The 14,852-nt window shown below is 43.4% G+C and overlaps 2 protein-coding genes across 2 annotated transcripts in view; both read left to right on the forward strand.

Moving 5' to 3' along the window:
• Window positions 1-843: 843 nt before the first annotated feature.
• LOC142217178 (prostasin-like) lies at window positions 844-2,985 on the forward strand (the record flags this gene model as incomplete). The annotated part of the gene is made up of 4 exons (XM_075285368.1): window positions 844-920; window positions 1,656-1,927; window positions 2,182-2,351; window positions 2,698-2,985. Coding segments are annotated over 4 exons (807 nt in total), but the record flags the coding sequence as incomplete, so codon positions are not given.
• Window positions 2,986-8,861: 5,876 nt separating this feature from the next.
• LOC142217179 (transmembrane protease serine 9-like) overlaps window positions 8,862-14,852 on the forward strand; it is a 73,988-nt gene continuing 67,997 nt past the window's right edge. The window contains exon 1 of the mRNA XM_075285369.1: window positions 8,862-8,909. Within this exon, the coding sequence (XP_075141470.1) occupies window positions 8,884-8,909 (26 nt within the window). The 5' untranslated portion in view covers window positions 8,862-8,883. The remainder of the gene's footprint in view (window positions 8,910-14,852) is intronic.

Here is a 14,852-nt window from a genome sequence, read left to right on the forward strand (position 1 = left end):
TTACATTTCTCCTTACTTCATTCAAGTTTGTTAATTGGCAAAAATAAACTATTAACCCTTCAATTTCTGAAATTATTCTGACTGTGTAGCATTAGTCACAACTGACAGAGAGAATTATTTCCTTCCTACATTTTTTAGGGTGCAAGAAATGTGTCTGGAGGACTTGACCCGCCCTTACATTAGATAGATGGCTGATGTCTAGGGTTGAGAGATCGGGAAAGATAGGATCCCGATCGGCAATGAAGCAAATTTCACGATCGGGATTGGCTGGAAAATGATCAAAAATCTGATTTTAAAAACGATCCTGAAATCTCAAGATCAGCTCAAAGCTACCGATGTCAATGAGAACTGTATAATGTTCTTTTCCCTATTTTTCCTATTAGTGGTGTTAATTTTTCCTTTTGGGGATTCCGCTTTGGCCTCCTATATAAGGTCATATTGTGAACTGTACAGATCTCCTGTAGAGGTCTTGAGGCCTCTTCTGTACTGCCACATGTCTCCAATTTTATACAAAGACTTTGTCGTGTTCTCAGCAATTACAGAGATATATGAGGGTATTTGTTCCTAGTTTGGTTCTTTTATTAAGTAACCCCTTCATAATATCATATATCATTGTGATGGGTCAAGATGAGATATTTACGCATAGGAAGCTTTTGTAATTTATACAATTTCTTTTTTCTCCACAATGATTTATTATGCTTCGTATTTCTGTAAGTTGTTCCAGTGACCAGTTATACCAAGACCCCATCTCAACCTGTGTGTGGCTCTCCAGTGGTGAATAACCGGATCGTAGGGGGCACGGACGCTGTGGATGGAGAATGGCCCTGGCAGATCAGTCTGCGGTATCGGGGCTCTCATATCTGTGGTGGGTCACTGATCTCCAGCCAGTGGGTCCTGACTGCCGCTTACTGTTTTAAATAGTAAGTGTTATATATGATAATACAGCTATTATACATGAGATAGATAGATAGATAGATAGATAGATAGATAGATAGATAGATAGATCTAGTTACTACATTGTACACTGCATATATTTTTTTTGTATTATTACTAGAGATGAGTGAGGAGTACTCGATCGGGTAGGTGTTCGATTGAATACTACGGTATTCGAAATACTCGTACTCGATCGAGTACTACTAGCTGTTCGAAATTAAGATTCGATGCAGAACCAGCGTTGATTGGCAGAATGCTATACATTGTCAATCAATGCTGGTTCTTCTCTTACCTTTAGAAGTCTTCTCCCTGCACAGCGTCCCGTGTCCTCTTCCGGCTCTGAATTCACTCTGCCAGGCATCGGGCCTGGGCAGAGCTGACTGCGCATGGCCACTTGTAATGCGGGCATGCGCAGACGGTTCTGCCCAGGCCTGATGCCTGGCAGAGTGAATTCAAGGCCGGAAGAGGACACGGGGACGCTGCGCAGGGAGAAGAATCCAGCCCGACCCTCACTCATGGACTTGGTAAGTAGAATTTGATCGAATGTTGCGTACCCCTGAAACAAGCATTTCCCCCCATAGACTATAATGGGGTTCGAAACCCGTTCGAACAGTCGAACAGTGTGCGGCTGTTCGAATCGAATTTCGAACCCCGAACATTTTAGTGTTCGCTCATCTCTAATTATTACATTCTAAATGTTCATCATATCTTATCATTCCCAGCTCTGTATATCCACCTGACTACACCATATACTTGGGAAGATACCAGTTATCAGTGGCAGATGGTCATTCATTCATCTCTAATGTTAGTGACATCATCATACATCCCTTGTATACAAGTATTGGATCCAAAGGGGACATCACTCTGATGAAGCTCTCCAGTCCTGTCACCTACACCAAGTACATCATGCCCATCTGTCTGCCATCGGCCTCCGTCACTTTTCCCGGTGGCATGGAATGCTGGGTAACCGGCTGGGGCACAATAAACTCAGGAGGTGAGGGGCGGCTTTATGAATTGTTCTTTATCATTGCCTATGTAGAGTACAGAAGAGAAACATACAATCCTGTATCTGAATCTCAATTAAAATCTGTCTTCATTATAGTCAACTTAGGCAACTTAGGCATCATCTCTCTGAGGGTCTCAACTAGATCCCTGGATTTTATCTAGTAACTGAACCCCAATGTCATAATCTCTATGTTGCTGTGGTGAGTGCCCCGGGTTTCCATTTAATAAAATCTCTATTTCTAGTGGACTTACAATATCCTAAAACTCTCCAGAAGGTGATGACTCCAATCATTAACCGGGCAACATGCGATGACTACTACCATGTGGCCTCCACCACCAGCAGCGGCACAATCATCATCCTAGATGACATGATATGTGCTGGTTACATACAAGGAGGCAAGGACTCCTGCCAGGTAAGTACAAGCATTCCTTCAGATGTGCCCAGCTATAACATAGAAATTTTCAATATCTCACAAAACCAGTGCAACACATGACATGCTAATAACCACATAGTAGTCGCACATACACAGTGTATAATCTAGACTAGGGTATCACTTTGAAACACACTGCTACAAAATGGTACTTATTTTATAACACACATATTTGGACAATGTCCGTGAACACCAGTGGTGACTTCTTTGTAATTGTGAATATTTGTTAAAAGTTCATATCTAAAGTTTTACAGGACCAGATGATAAACCTCACATCATGTCACCAGTCCAAGTGGTCACCATATCTGTGTTTTTTTCTTCTGTTTAGGGAGACTCTGGAGGACCTCTAGTGTGTAAAGTAAAGGGTGTATGGTACCAGGCTGGCATTGTCAGTTGGGGTAATGGCTGTGCTGTTTCTTACCGCCCCGGAGTCTACACCCTCACTACAGCCTACCAAACATGGATACAAGGCTACATCCCAGACCTTAACTTTACTGACCTGGGAAATATAATTAGTTCAACTCCAACTTCACATGGAATCTCCAAGATGTTGGGTCAGGAACTGAGGACTCTGGTTCTTCTCACCTTGAGTTTAATGGTGTTTCATTGTATTTAAATGATACTGTATCACCACCGAGACCTGAGCTAGAAATAGACAAATGTTTTCCTTCAGCTCTCCGAAAATCTGTATTCTTCCACTCTTCTACAGTACTGTAAGTTACAGTATGGGAGGACAATCTGCTGGAGATGTCTTAAATTCTTTATTCATGAAGGAAATCTGGTTGGACAAATATACCTTGTGGTGGATCTGTGACATATAAAGCTGCTCCTAAAGATAATATGGATTGTGTTTGTATAGTATATGTTAGTATTATTGTATATTGCTACTACAGTTAGTACGAGCTAATGTACATGTATAGTGATCAATAAACATTAATAACAATAGTTCATGTAAATAAAAATAATTACATACATGTGTGTACCCCTAAACATATACATACATGCATATTTATACCCAATGTGTACAGCATATATACAGTATCTATTATTATATATAGGGCCACTATAAGACATTATACTGTGAGGAGGGGGCACTGTGGGGCATTATACAGTGTGGAGGGGCCACAGAAGAATAATAAAGAGAACCCAGAAGAATAATAATTTGACATCTGGTTTGCAGATGACTAACCCACAACCTGAAACTTTTGGAAAATTCAGGTCGAATCTAGTTAGATTAGTTTTTCATCTGAATTTAGTTTTTAGTTGAATTAGTTTTTTCATCTCTAGTCATAGTTCCCATTTTGTAACTAGAGATGAGATTCTGGCTACAAGCTGGTGTAGATTTCAGTGCAGGAGCCCAAATCCACTGGAGGATGTTCTTAATCAAGCTCGCACTGGTCAGGGTACCAGTGAAACCCTCGGTGGTCACCATGCCTTTAAGGGACCCTACCACGCCCCCACTGCTTTTTTAATAGGGAGTGAAGGTCCGGTAATAACCCTTATTAACCAAGCTATTCCCAATGCTGCTCACCAAAGTCTTCTTCAGTCTCCAGTCCCCCTTGCATTGCATATTATATCATCAAGACATAAGGTGCAGCGCTAATTAGCGCTGTAAAGGAACTAATAGGGAGACATATCAGTACCACATAATATTTTATTTATGTAATGACTTGGATAATGTGTTTAGAAACCAGATCACCCCCCCCCCCAATAGAGCCATCATGGTTAAGGAAAGTAACCGCATAGCCATAGAGTAAAATAATGATATTTCTTTTCTCTACGGTCACCACTAGGGGGGCAATGTAATTTTAGTGGCACTTTTAAGGGAGCCTAGTTTCCGTGGATGGAGAATTGCACGAAAATGTACCTAGAAAGAGGAGACAAAGCATTGACAATAACAAGGAAAGTCACAGGAAATACAGAACATGTGGGATTTCCCATCATCCTCAGTGATCCGGTGGTTTGTGGGTTTACAATTCTCTTATGTAGTAAAGTTGACTTTATGTTTCATCAATAAACATATAAAAAAAAAAAGTTTCTAAATCTGGATTTGCAACAACTTGATTTACAAGCTTGACAAAGTTCAGTAGGAAGGTGAGAAATTGCTCTTTTCAGGGACAGGAAAGAGGTTTTAGTTCAGGATAAATCTTCTTAAAGACCCTTAAGCAACTTTCTCTTCTGTTTAAAAAAATATAATTTGCAGAGTCGAAGCTAAAGAGACAACACAGTCATGATGTCCTTATTGTGGTTGGGTTATCTTCTCATACATGTAGTATCCTCCTGATAACCAGCCATAATGTCTTTATTGTGGTCAGGTTATCTTCTCATACATGTAGTGTCCTCCTGATAACCAGCCATGATGTCCTTATTGTGGTCAGGTATCTTCTCATACATGTAGTGTCCTCCCGATAACCAGCCATGATGTCCTTATTATGGTCGGGTTATCTTCTCATACATGTAGTGTCCGCCTGATAACCAGCCATGATGTTCTCATTGTGGTCAGGTATCTTCTCATACATGTAGTGTCCTCCTGATAACCAGACATGATGTCCTTATTGTGGTCAGGTATCTTCTCATACATGTAGTGTCCTCCTGATAACCAGACATGATGTCCTTATTGTGGTCAGGTTATCTTCTTATATATGTAGTGTCCTCCTGATAACCAGCCATGATGTCCTTATTGTGGTCAGGTATCTTCTCATACATGTAGTGTCCTCCTGATAACCAGCCATGATGTCCTTATTGTGGTCAGGTATCTTCTCATACATGTAGTGTCCTCCCGATAACCAGCCATGATGTTCTCATTGTGGTCAGGTATCTTCTCATACATGTAGCGTCCTCCTGATAACCAGACATGATGTCCTTATTGTGGTCAGGTTATCTTCTCATACATGTAGTGTCCTCCTGATAACCAGTCATGATGTCCTTATTGTGGTCGGGTTATCTTCTCATACATGTAGTGTCCTCCTGATAACCAGCAATGATGTCCTTATTGTGGTCAGGTATCTTCTCATACATGTAGCGTCCTCCTGATAACCAGACATGATGTCCTTATTGTGGTCAGGTTATCTTCTCATACATGTAGTGTCCTCCTTATAACCAGCCATGATGTCTTTTTTGCGGTCAGGTATCTTCTCATACATGTAGTGTCCTCCTGGTAACCAGCCATGATGTCCTTATTGTGGTCAGGTATCTTCTCATACATGTAGTGTCCTCCTAATAACCCAGCCATGATATCCTTATTGTGGTCGGGTTCACACAGAGTTTTTGGACTGGAATTTGACTTGGAGGCTGCCCCAGAATCTGGCTCCAAAAAACGCCTCCTACGGCTCTGACTGGCATTCTGCTCCGGATTAGGCGCAAATGAATGGGCCTAGTTGGGAGGGAGTCTCACGCCGCGAACGTCATGGCAGATTCAGCCGCAGAATCCGCTACAAGATAGGGCAGTTTGTTTCTTTTTTTCCGTGAGTGGGAAAAAAACGCTAGCGGAAAAAAGAAGTGAACGTCTACCATTAAAGTCAATGAGAGGCATTTTTTGTAGGCGGATTCTGCATCAAAATCTGGTCCAAAAAACTCTGTGTGAACTCAGCTTAACTCCTTTTCCTTTGTTTCTTTTAATATAAAGCTCAGAACCATCATCTCCAACCATACAAGGAGGTTGGTTATGAAATAGACCACATATAGATTCAGCACTGGTTGGAATAAATCAGGAAGAGAAAGACCAAAAAAACCCACAGTAGTCATAAGGAAACCTCACACCAATAAACACACAGGCTAAACTACTTTCTTATCATTTTTATTGTCAATAAATGATCCAGGTTAACAGGTTTACATACCATAGCCAAGGCCACCACATGCCCTTCTTAAGAGACTGCTCAGCTTGGGACCTTATTCTATTGTCTTATAAGATGTGTAAGGGCTTCCCTCTCCATGGTAACATCAACATTGACAAATAGGTGGGGAGATCCAGGGGTGGGGTATAAAATAAGAAATGGGATGGGGCTCAAAAAACTTCTCTTGTCTAGGAATGAGCTAACACTAACAAGGTGTCCTATTGATTCTACTTATATCCATAAGAAAGTGTTTTTGTAACTTCAATTGCAAAAAATTTGTAAATGATTTCATAACCATATTTTTAAGATAAAACTTAAAGGGATTGTCCATGATTTGTTTTACTTATTTATGGCCCATACAACCAGGATAGGCTTGATAGATGGATAGATAGATAGATAGATAGATAGATAGATAGATAGATAGATAGAACATGTGGCAGATAACACAGTAGAGACATCTCATTGTATGGTCAGAAGTCGAACCTGTGCCAATGCCAAAAATTAATTTTTGCTTCTTTAGCCCCATGTCTTAATGTTCTGATCAAGATAAAGTAGCTTGTTGAAAATCTTCCCCCCACTGGCTCCTAATGGTTCCTGGGAAAACTGCCCTGTACTTAAAGAAAGTCTATCCCAGAGCTCAGCCTATGGAGCCAACCCCACAGATAGATAGGTTAGGGTAATCTGAAATAAACAGTGTTTGTGAATCGTTGCCTACGTTGCCAAGATATCGCTCTCTTTGTCAATATGTAAATGAGCTAATTGGAGCGATGAGGACATTGCCATTGATCCAAGGATGTAAGTCTCCCACCACTCTTTGCCCCCAGTCAACACTCCCTCCTTCATCTGGATTCTGATGACACTACTCTATCTATCTGCAGGACTGAGGTGATATGCTAGATTCTGGTGACATTAACCTATCTATCTGCAGGACTGAGGTGATATGCTGGATTTGGAGATGCTAACCTATCTACCTGCAGGACTGAGGTGGTATGCTGGATCTGGAGACACTAACCTATCTATCTGAGGGACTGAGGTGATATGCTGGATTTGGAGACGCTAACCTATCTACCTGCAGGACTAAGGTGATATGCTGGATCTGGAGACACTAACCTATCTACCTGCAGGACTGAGGTGATATGCTGGATTTGGAGATGCTAACCTATCTACCTGCAGGACTGAGGTGATATGCTGGATCTGGAGACACTAACCTATCTATCTGCAGGACTGAGGTGGTATGCTGGATCTGGAGACACTAACCAATGTACCTGCAGGACTGAGGTGATATGCTGGATTTGGAGACACGAACCTATCTATCTGCAGGACTGAGGTGATATGCTGGATATGGAGACACTAACCTATCTACCTGCAGGACTGAGGTGATATGCTGGATTTGGAGACGCTAACCTATCTACCTGCAGGACTAAGGTGATATGCTGGATCTGGAGACACTAACCTATCTATCTGCAGGACTGAGGTGATATGCTGGATCTGGAGACACTAACCTATCTATCTGCAGGACTGAGGTGATATGCTGGATATGGAGACACTAACCTATCTACCTGCAGGACTGAGGTGATATGCTGGATCTGGAGACACTTACCTATCTATCTGCAGGACTGAGGTGATATGCTGGATATGGAGACACTAACCTATCTACCTGCAGGACTGAGGTGATATGCTGGATCTGGAGACACTTACCTATCTATCTGCAGGACTGAGGTGATATGCTGGATATGGAGACACTAACCTATCTACCTGCAGGACTGAGGTGAATTCTGGTGACATTAACCTATCTATCTGAAGGGTTGGAATGATAGATTAGTATCACCAGAACCCAACATCTGTGGTGCTGGGGTAATATGCTGCGTTCTACCCTATCTGCAGGTAGGTTGATGTGCTGCCTTCTGATGACAAATTCTCTTTAAGAAACATGAATCAAATCTTGAAGTATGTGCCTTTTTATTGGATGTCTATGATATGCAATATTTTTATATTGATCTGGGTGAAAACTCGTCTCTCAGGATCAGCTGTCGCTGTAATAGGTCTGGGCTATTTGCTGAACAGTAAGGAGTGGCCACAAAAATGTATATAAACTGTGTGTATATAAATATTGTATGTAAGTGATAGGTCTTGGTTTGTTAGTAAAGTTCTTTCTCTACACCAAGGTCATGAAATCCCTGCTGTGGAGCAAAGACAAGGCAATGCTTCCAACACTGCTGATACTGTTCTTCATTGGTGAGTTTCATCTTCTCACCTGGTTGTCCTTGGTTTTTCACATTCATTATTTGTATTTGCTACTGGGGACTTCTTTAAAGTACTTTTGGGTTTCTATGTCATCTATGTCATCTTTTTAGTTTTTATTTTGCAAAATTTATGATAAAAACAATGAGTATGGCCAAGCTCTGGCCGGTGGTCTATAGGTGTTTATAGAAGAAGCAAAATAGAAATAATGAGGCCATAACAATTTCTATGATTTGTTTTTTCTTTTGGATATTACAGTTCCTCCTTCTTCTTCTTCTATTAACACAACCTCCTTGCCCCCGGTGTGTGGATCACCAGTAATCTCTAGCAGGATAGTCGGGGGCTCAGATGCTGTGGATGGAGAATGGCCCTGGCAGGTCAGCCTGCGGTATTGGGACTTTCATATCTGTGGAGGAACCCTGATCTCCAACCAGTGGGTGATGACGGCAGCTCATTGCTTTAAATAGTGAGTATAGAGATTAGAGCGTCAGACATGATAAGAAAAATTATCTGTTGTTTTTACTGATGATTTGTATGAGAATCTCATCTATCTATCTATCTATCTATCTATCTATCTATCTATCTATCTACAGTGTTGGCCAAAAGTATTGGCACCCCTGCAATTCTGTCAGACAATACTCATTTTCTTCCAGAAAATGATTGCAATCACAAATTCTTTGGTATTATTATCTTCATTTAATTTGTCTTAAATGGAAAACCACAAAAAGAATTGTCAAAAAGCCAAATTGGATATAATTCCACAGCAAACATAAAAAAAGGGATGGACAAAAGTATTGGCACTGTTTGAAAAATCATGTGATGCTTCTCTAATTTGTGTAATTAACAGCACCTGTTACTTACCTGAGGCACCTAACAGGTGGTGGCAATAACTAAATCACACTGGCAGCCAGTTGAAATGGATTAAAGTTGACTCAACCTCTGTCCTGTGTCCTTGTGTGTACCACATTGAGCATAGAGAAAAGAAAGAAGACAAAAGAACTGTCTGAGGACTTGAGAAGCAAAATTGTGAGGACACATGAGCAATCTCAAGACTACAAGTCCATCTCCAAAGACCTGAATGTTCCTGTGTCTACCGTGCGCAGTGCAGTGTCATCAAGAAGTTTAAAGCCCATGGCACCTAGACTAACCTCCCTAGATGTGGACGGAAAAGAAAATTTGACAAGCGATTTCAACGCAAGATTGTGCGGATGGTGGATAAAGAACCTCGACTAACATCCAAACAAGTTCAAGCTGCTCTGCAGTCCGAGGGTACAACAGTGTCACCCCGTACTATCCGTCGATGTCTGAATGAAAAGGGACTGTATGGTAGGATACCCAGGAAGACCCCACTTCTTACCCAGAGACATAAAAAAAAGCCAGGCTGGAGTTTGCCAAAACTTACCTGAGAAAGCCAAAAACATTTTGGAAGAATGTTCTCTGGTCAGATGAGACAAAAGTAGGAAAAGGCATCAACATAGAGTTTACAGGGGAAAAAAGAGGCCTTCAAAGAAAAGAACACGCCCCCTACAGTCAGACATGGCGGAGGTTCCCTGATGTTTTGGGGTTGCTTTTCTGCCTCTGGCACTGGACTGCTTGACCGTGTGCATGGCATTATGAAGTCTGAAGACTACCAACACATTGTGCAGCATAATGTAGGGCCCAGTGTGAGAAAGCTGGGTCTCCCTCAGAGGTCAGGGCTCTTCCAGCAGGACAATGACCCAAAACACACTTCAAAAAGCACTAGAAAATGGTGGTGAGAGAAAGCACTGGAGACTTGTAAAGTGGCAGCAATGAGTCCAGCCCTGAATCCCATAGAACACCTGTGGAGAGATCTCTTGGTGGCAGTTTGGAGAAGGCCCCCTTCACATCTCAGGGGGGACCTGGAGCAGTTTGCCAAAGAAGAATGGTCTAAAATTCCAGCAGAGCCTTGTAAGAAACTCATTGCTGGTTACCGGAAGCGGTTGTGCGCAGTTAGTTAGTTACTTCTAAAGGTTGTGCTACCAAGTATTAGGCTGAGGGGGCCAATACTTTTGTCCGGCCCATTTTTGGAGTTTTGTGTAAAATGATCAATGATTTGACTTTTTTTTCATTCTCTTTTGTGCTTTTTCATTGCAAGCAAAATAAATGAAGATATTAATACCAAAGAGTTTGTGCTTGTAATCATTACTGGAAGAACACGAGTATTATCTCACAGAATTGCAGGGTGCCAATACTTTTGGCCAACACTGTATCTATCTATTAATCTTTCTTTCTATCTATCTTTCATTCAATCTATTATCTATCTATCTATCTATCTATCTATCTATCTATCTATCTATCTATCTATCTATCATCTAATCTATCATCTCATAGCTATCTAGATCTATATCATATCTGTTTGTGTACCTGTCTGTGTTTGGTACAAAGTCTTCCTGCAGCATAAGTCACTCTGAGAAATTTGGCACAATTTGGTGACTGTCTTGTTTAAAGGGATCCTATCATTAGAATCCCTTTTTTTCTAACTAACACGTAGGAATAGCCTTAAGAAAGGCTAATCTTCTCCTACCTTTAGATGTCTTCTCCTCGCTGCTATTCGCTAGATATTCCATTCCGTCTTTATTAGAGATGAGCGAACACTAAAATGTTCGAGGTTCGAAATTCGATTCGAACAGCCGCTCACTGTTCGAGTGTTCGAATGGGTTTCGAACCCCATTATAGTCTATGGGGAACATAAACTCGTTAAGGGGGAAACCCAAATTCGTGTCTGGAGGGTCACCAAGTCCACTATGACACCCCAGGAAATGATACCAACACCCTGGAATGACACTGGGACAGCAGGGGAAGCATGTCTGGGGGCATAAAAGTCACTTTATTTCATGGAAATCCCTGTCAGTTTGCGATTTTCGCAAGCTAACTTTTCCCCATAGAAATGCATTGGCCAGTGCTGATTGGCCAGAGTACGGAACTCGACCAATCAGCGCTGGCTCTGCTGGAGGAGGCGGAGTCTAAGATAGCTCCACACCAGTCTCCATTCAGGTCCGACCTTAGACTCCGCCTCCTCCGGCAGAGCCAGCGCTGATTGGCCGAAGGCTGGCCAATGCATTCCTATGCGAATGCAGACTTAGCAGTGCTGAGTCAGTTTTGCTCAACTACACATCTGATGCACACTCGGCACTGCTACATCAGATGTAGCAATCTGATGTAGCAGAGCCGAGGGTGCACTAGAACCCCTGTGCAAACTCAGTTCACGCTAATAGAATGCATTGGCCAGCGCTGATTGGCCAATGCATTCTATTAGCCCGATGAAGTAGAGCTGAATGTGTGTGCTAAGCACACACATTCAGCACTGCTTCATCAAGCCAATACAATGCATTAGCCAGTGCTGATTGGCCAGAGTACGGAATTCGGCCAATCAGCGCTGGCTCTGCTGGAGGAGGCGGAGTCTAAGATCGCTCCACACCAGTCTCCATTCAGGTCCGACCTTAGACTCTGCCTCCTCCGGCAGAGCCAGCGCTGATTGGCCGAAGGCTGGCCAATGCATTCCTATGCGAATGCAGACTTAGCAGTGCTGAGTCAGTTTTGCTCAACTACACATCTGATGCACACTCGGCACTGCTACATCAGATGTAGCAATCTGATGTAGCAGAGCCGAGGGTGCACTAGAACCCCTGTGCAAACTCAGTTCACGCTAATAGAATGCATTGGCCAGCGCTGATTGGCCAATGCATTCTATTAGCCCGATGAAGTAGAGCTGAATGTGTGTGCTAAGCACACACATTCAGCACTGCTTCATCAAGCCAATACAATGCATTAGCCAGTGCTGATTGGCCAGAGTACGGAATTCGGCCAATCAGCGCTGGCCAATGCATTCTATTAGCCCGATGAAGTAGAGCTGAATGTGTGTGCTAAGCACACACATTCAGCACTGCTTCATCAAGCCAATACAATGCATTAGCCAGTGCTGATTGGCCAGAGTACGGAATTCGGCCAATCAGCGCTGGCTCTGCTGGAGGAGGCGGAGTCTAAGGTCGGACCTGAATGGAGACTGGTGTGGAGCGATCTTAGACTCCGCCTCCTCCAGCAGAGCCAGCGCTGATTGGCCGAATTCCGTACTCTGGCCAATCAGCACTGGCTAATGCATTGTATTGGCGTGATGAAGCAGTGCTGAATGTGTGTGCTTAGCACACACATTCAGCTCTACTTCATCGGGCTAATAGAATGCATTGGCCAATCATCGCTGGCCAATGCATTCTATTAGCGTGAACTGAGTTTGCACAGGGGTTCTAGTGCACCCTCGGCTCTGCTACATCAGATTGCTACATCTGATGTAGCAGTGCCGAGTGTGCATCAGATGTGTAGTTGAGCAAAACTGACTCAGCACTGCTAAGTCTCTGCATTCGCATAGGAATGCATTGGCCAGCCTTCGGCCAATCAGCGCTGGCTCTGCCGGAGGAGGCGGAGTCTAAGGTCGGACCTGAATGGAGACTGGTGTGGAGCGATCTTAGACTCCGCCTCCTCCAGCAGAGCCAGCGCTGATTGGTCGAGTTCCGTACTCTGGCCAATCAGCGCTGGCCAATGCATTCTATTAGCCCGATGAAGTAGAGCTGAATGTGTGTGCTTAGCACACACATTCAGCTCTACTTCATCAGGCTAATAGAATACATTGGCCAATCAGCGCTGGCCAATGCATTCTATTAGCTTGATGAAGCAGAGTGTGCACAAGGGTTCAAGCGCACCCTCGGCTCTGATGTAGCAGAGCTGAGGGTGCACAAGGGTTCAAGTGCACCCTCGGCTCTCCTACATCAGAGCCGAGGGTGCGCTTGAACCCTTGTGCAGCCTCGGCTCTGCTACATCAGAGCCGAGGGTGCGCTTGAACCCTTGTGCACACTCTGCTTCATCAAGCTAATAGAATGCATTGGCCAGCACTGATTGGCCAGAGTACGGAATTCGGCCAATCAGCGCTGGCCAATGCATCCCTATGGGAAAAAGTTTATCTCACAAAAATCACAATTACACACCCGATAGAGCCCCAAAAAGTTATTTTTAATAACATTCCCCCCTAAATAAAGGTTATCCCTAGCTATCCCTGCCTGTACAGCTATCCCTGTCTCATAGTCACAAAGTTCACATTCTCATATGACCCGGATTTGAAATCCACTATTCGTCTAAAATGGAGGTCACCTGATTTCGGCAGCCAATGACTTTTTCCAATTTTTTTCAATGCCCCCAGTGTCGTAGTTCCTGTCCCACCTCCCCTGCGCTGTTATTGGTGCAAAAAAGGCGCCAGGGAAGGTGGGAGGGGAATCGAATTTTGGCGCACTTTACCACGTGGTGTTCGATTCGATTCGAACATGGCGAACACCCTGATATCCGATCGAACATGTGTTCGATAGAACACTGTTCGCTCATCTCTAGTCTTTATGCAAAGGAGTTCTCTTGCAACACTGGGGGCAGTGCTGCTTGAGCACTGGGGGGGCGTCTCCAATGCTGTGAGAGAACTCTCCAGCGTCACCTCCATTTTCCTCAGGAACTGGACTCTACGTGTCGTCTTCCAGGCTGGCTTTCAATCTTTTACGCATGCGCAATCGGCACTGCCAAGCAGGCCTTGGACAGAGGTGACTGGCCGACCTTCGCATGGCCATTTTTTTGTGGCCGCTTACTACAAGAACTCACGTAAGCGGCCACAAAAAAATGGCCGCACGCAGGTGCAAACGGCTCTTCCCGCTGGCAGATCCGATTGCGCATGCATAGACGATTGAAAACCAGGCTGGAAGACAACGCGTAGAGGCCGGTTCCTGTAGAAGATGGAGGCGGCACTAGAGAGTTCTCTTGCAGCACTTGGGACGCCCCCAGTGCTGTTTGAGTACTGGGACCCGCCCCCAGTGCTGCAAGAGAACTCCTTTGCATAAAGACAGAAAAAGGAATATCTCCTGAGTGGCGGCGAAGAGAAGACATCTAAAGGTAGGAGAAAGTAGTTAGAAAAAAAGGGATTCTAATGATAGGATCCCTTTAAGCTTACATTGTCTAAGCATTAGTAATCTGCCCCAATGTATAATCCAGCATCAATTACTCTGATAACTTTATACAGTATAAAACTGCCTAGTGTAAGGTTACATTGTCGAATATTACACAGGATAAGTAATCTTTACAATCTATGGGTCCATTCACACGGAGTAACGTGCCGCGTGATCTGGCACGTATACGGCGTGTGAGACTTTGAGCGCCCTAAAAGCTTCCATTGATTTCAATGGGAGCATGGATCGTATACGCCACGTTATTTTGCAGCCGTGTTGCCTCTTCTATTATGTTTTTCATAAAAAAAAAGGGCTAGGGTTTCTTTTTGAAGTTTCTTAAATTTTTCCATGAACAAACAGCAAAAAAAAACGGCAGTTTGGCACTCTTTGATTGACCCCCAGGGTGAAATTGGAAT

This window comes from Leptodactylus fuscus, chromosome 8, assembly GCF_031893055.1.
Source record: "Leptodactylus fuscus isolate aLepFus1 chromosome 8, aLepFus1.hap2, whole genome shotgun sequence".
Classification (NCBI taxonomy): domain Eukaryota; kingdom Metazoa; phylum Chordata; class Amphibia; order Anura; family Leptodactylidae; genus Leptodactylus; species Leptodactylus fuscus.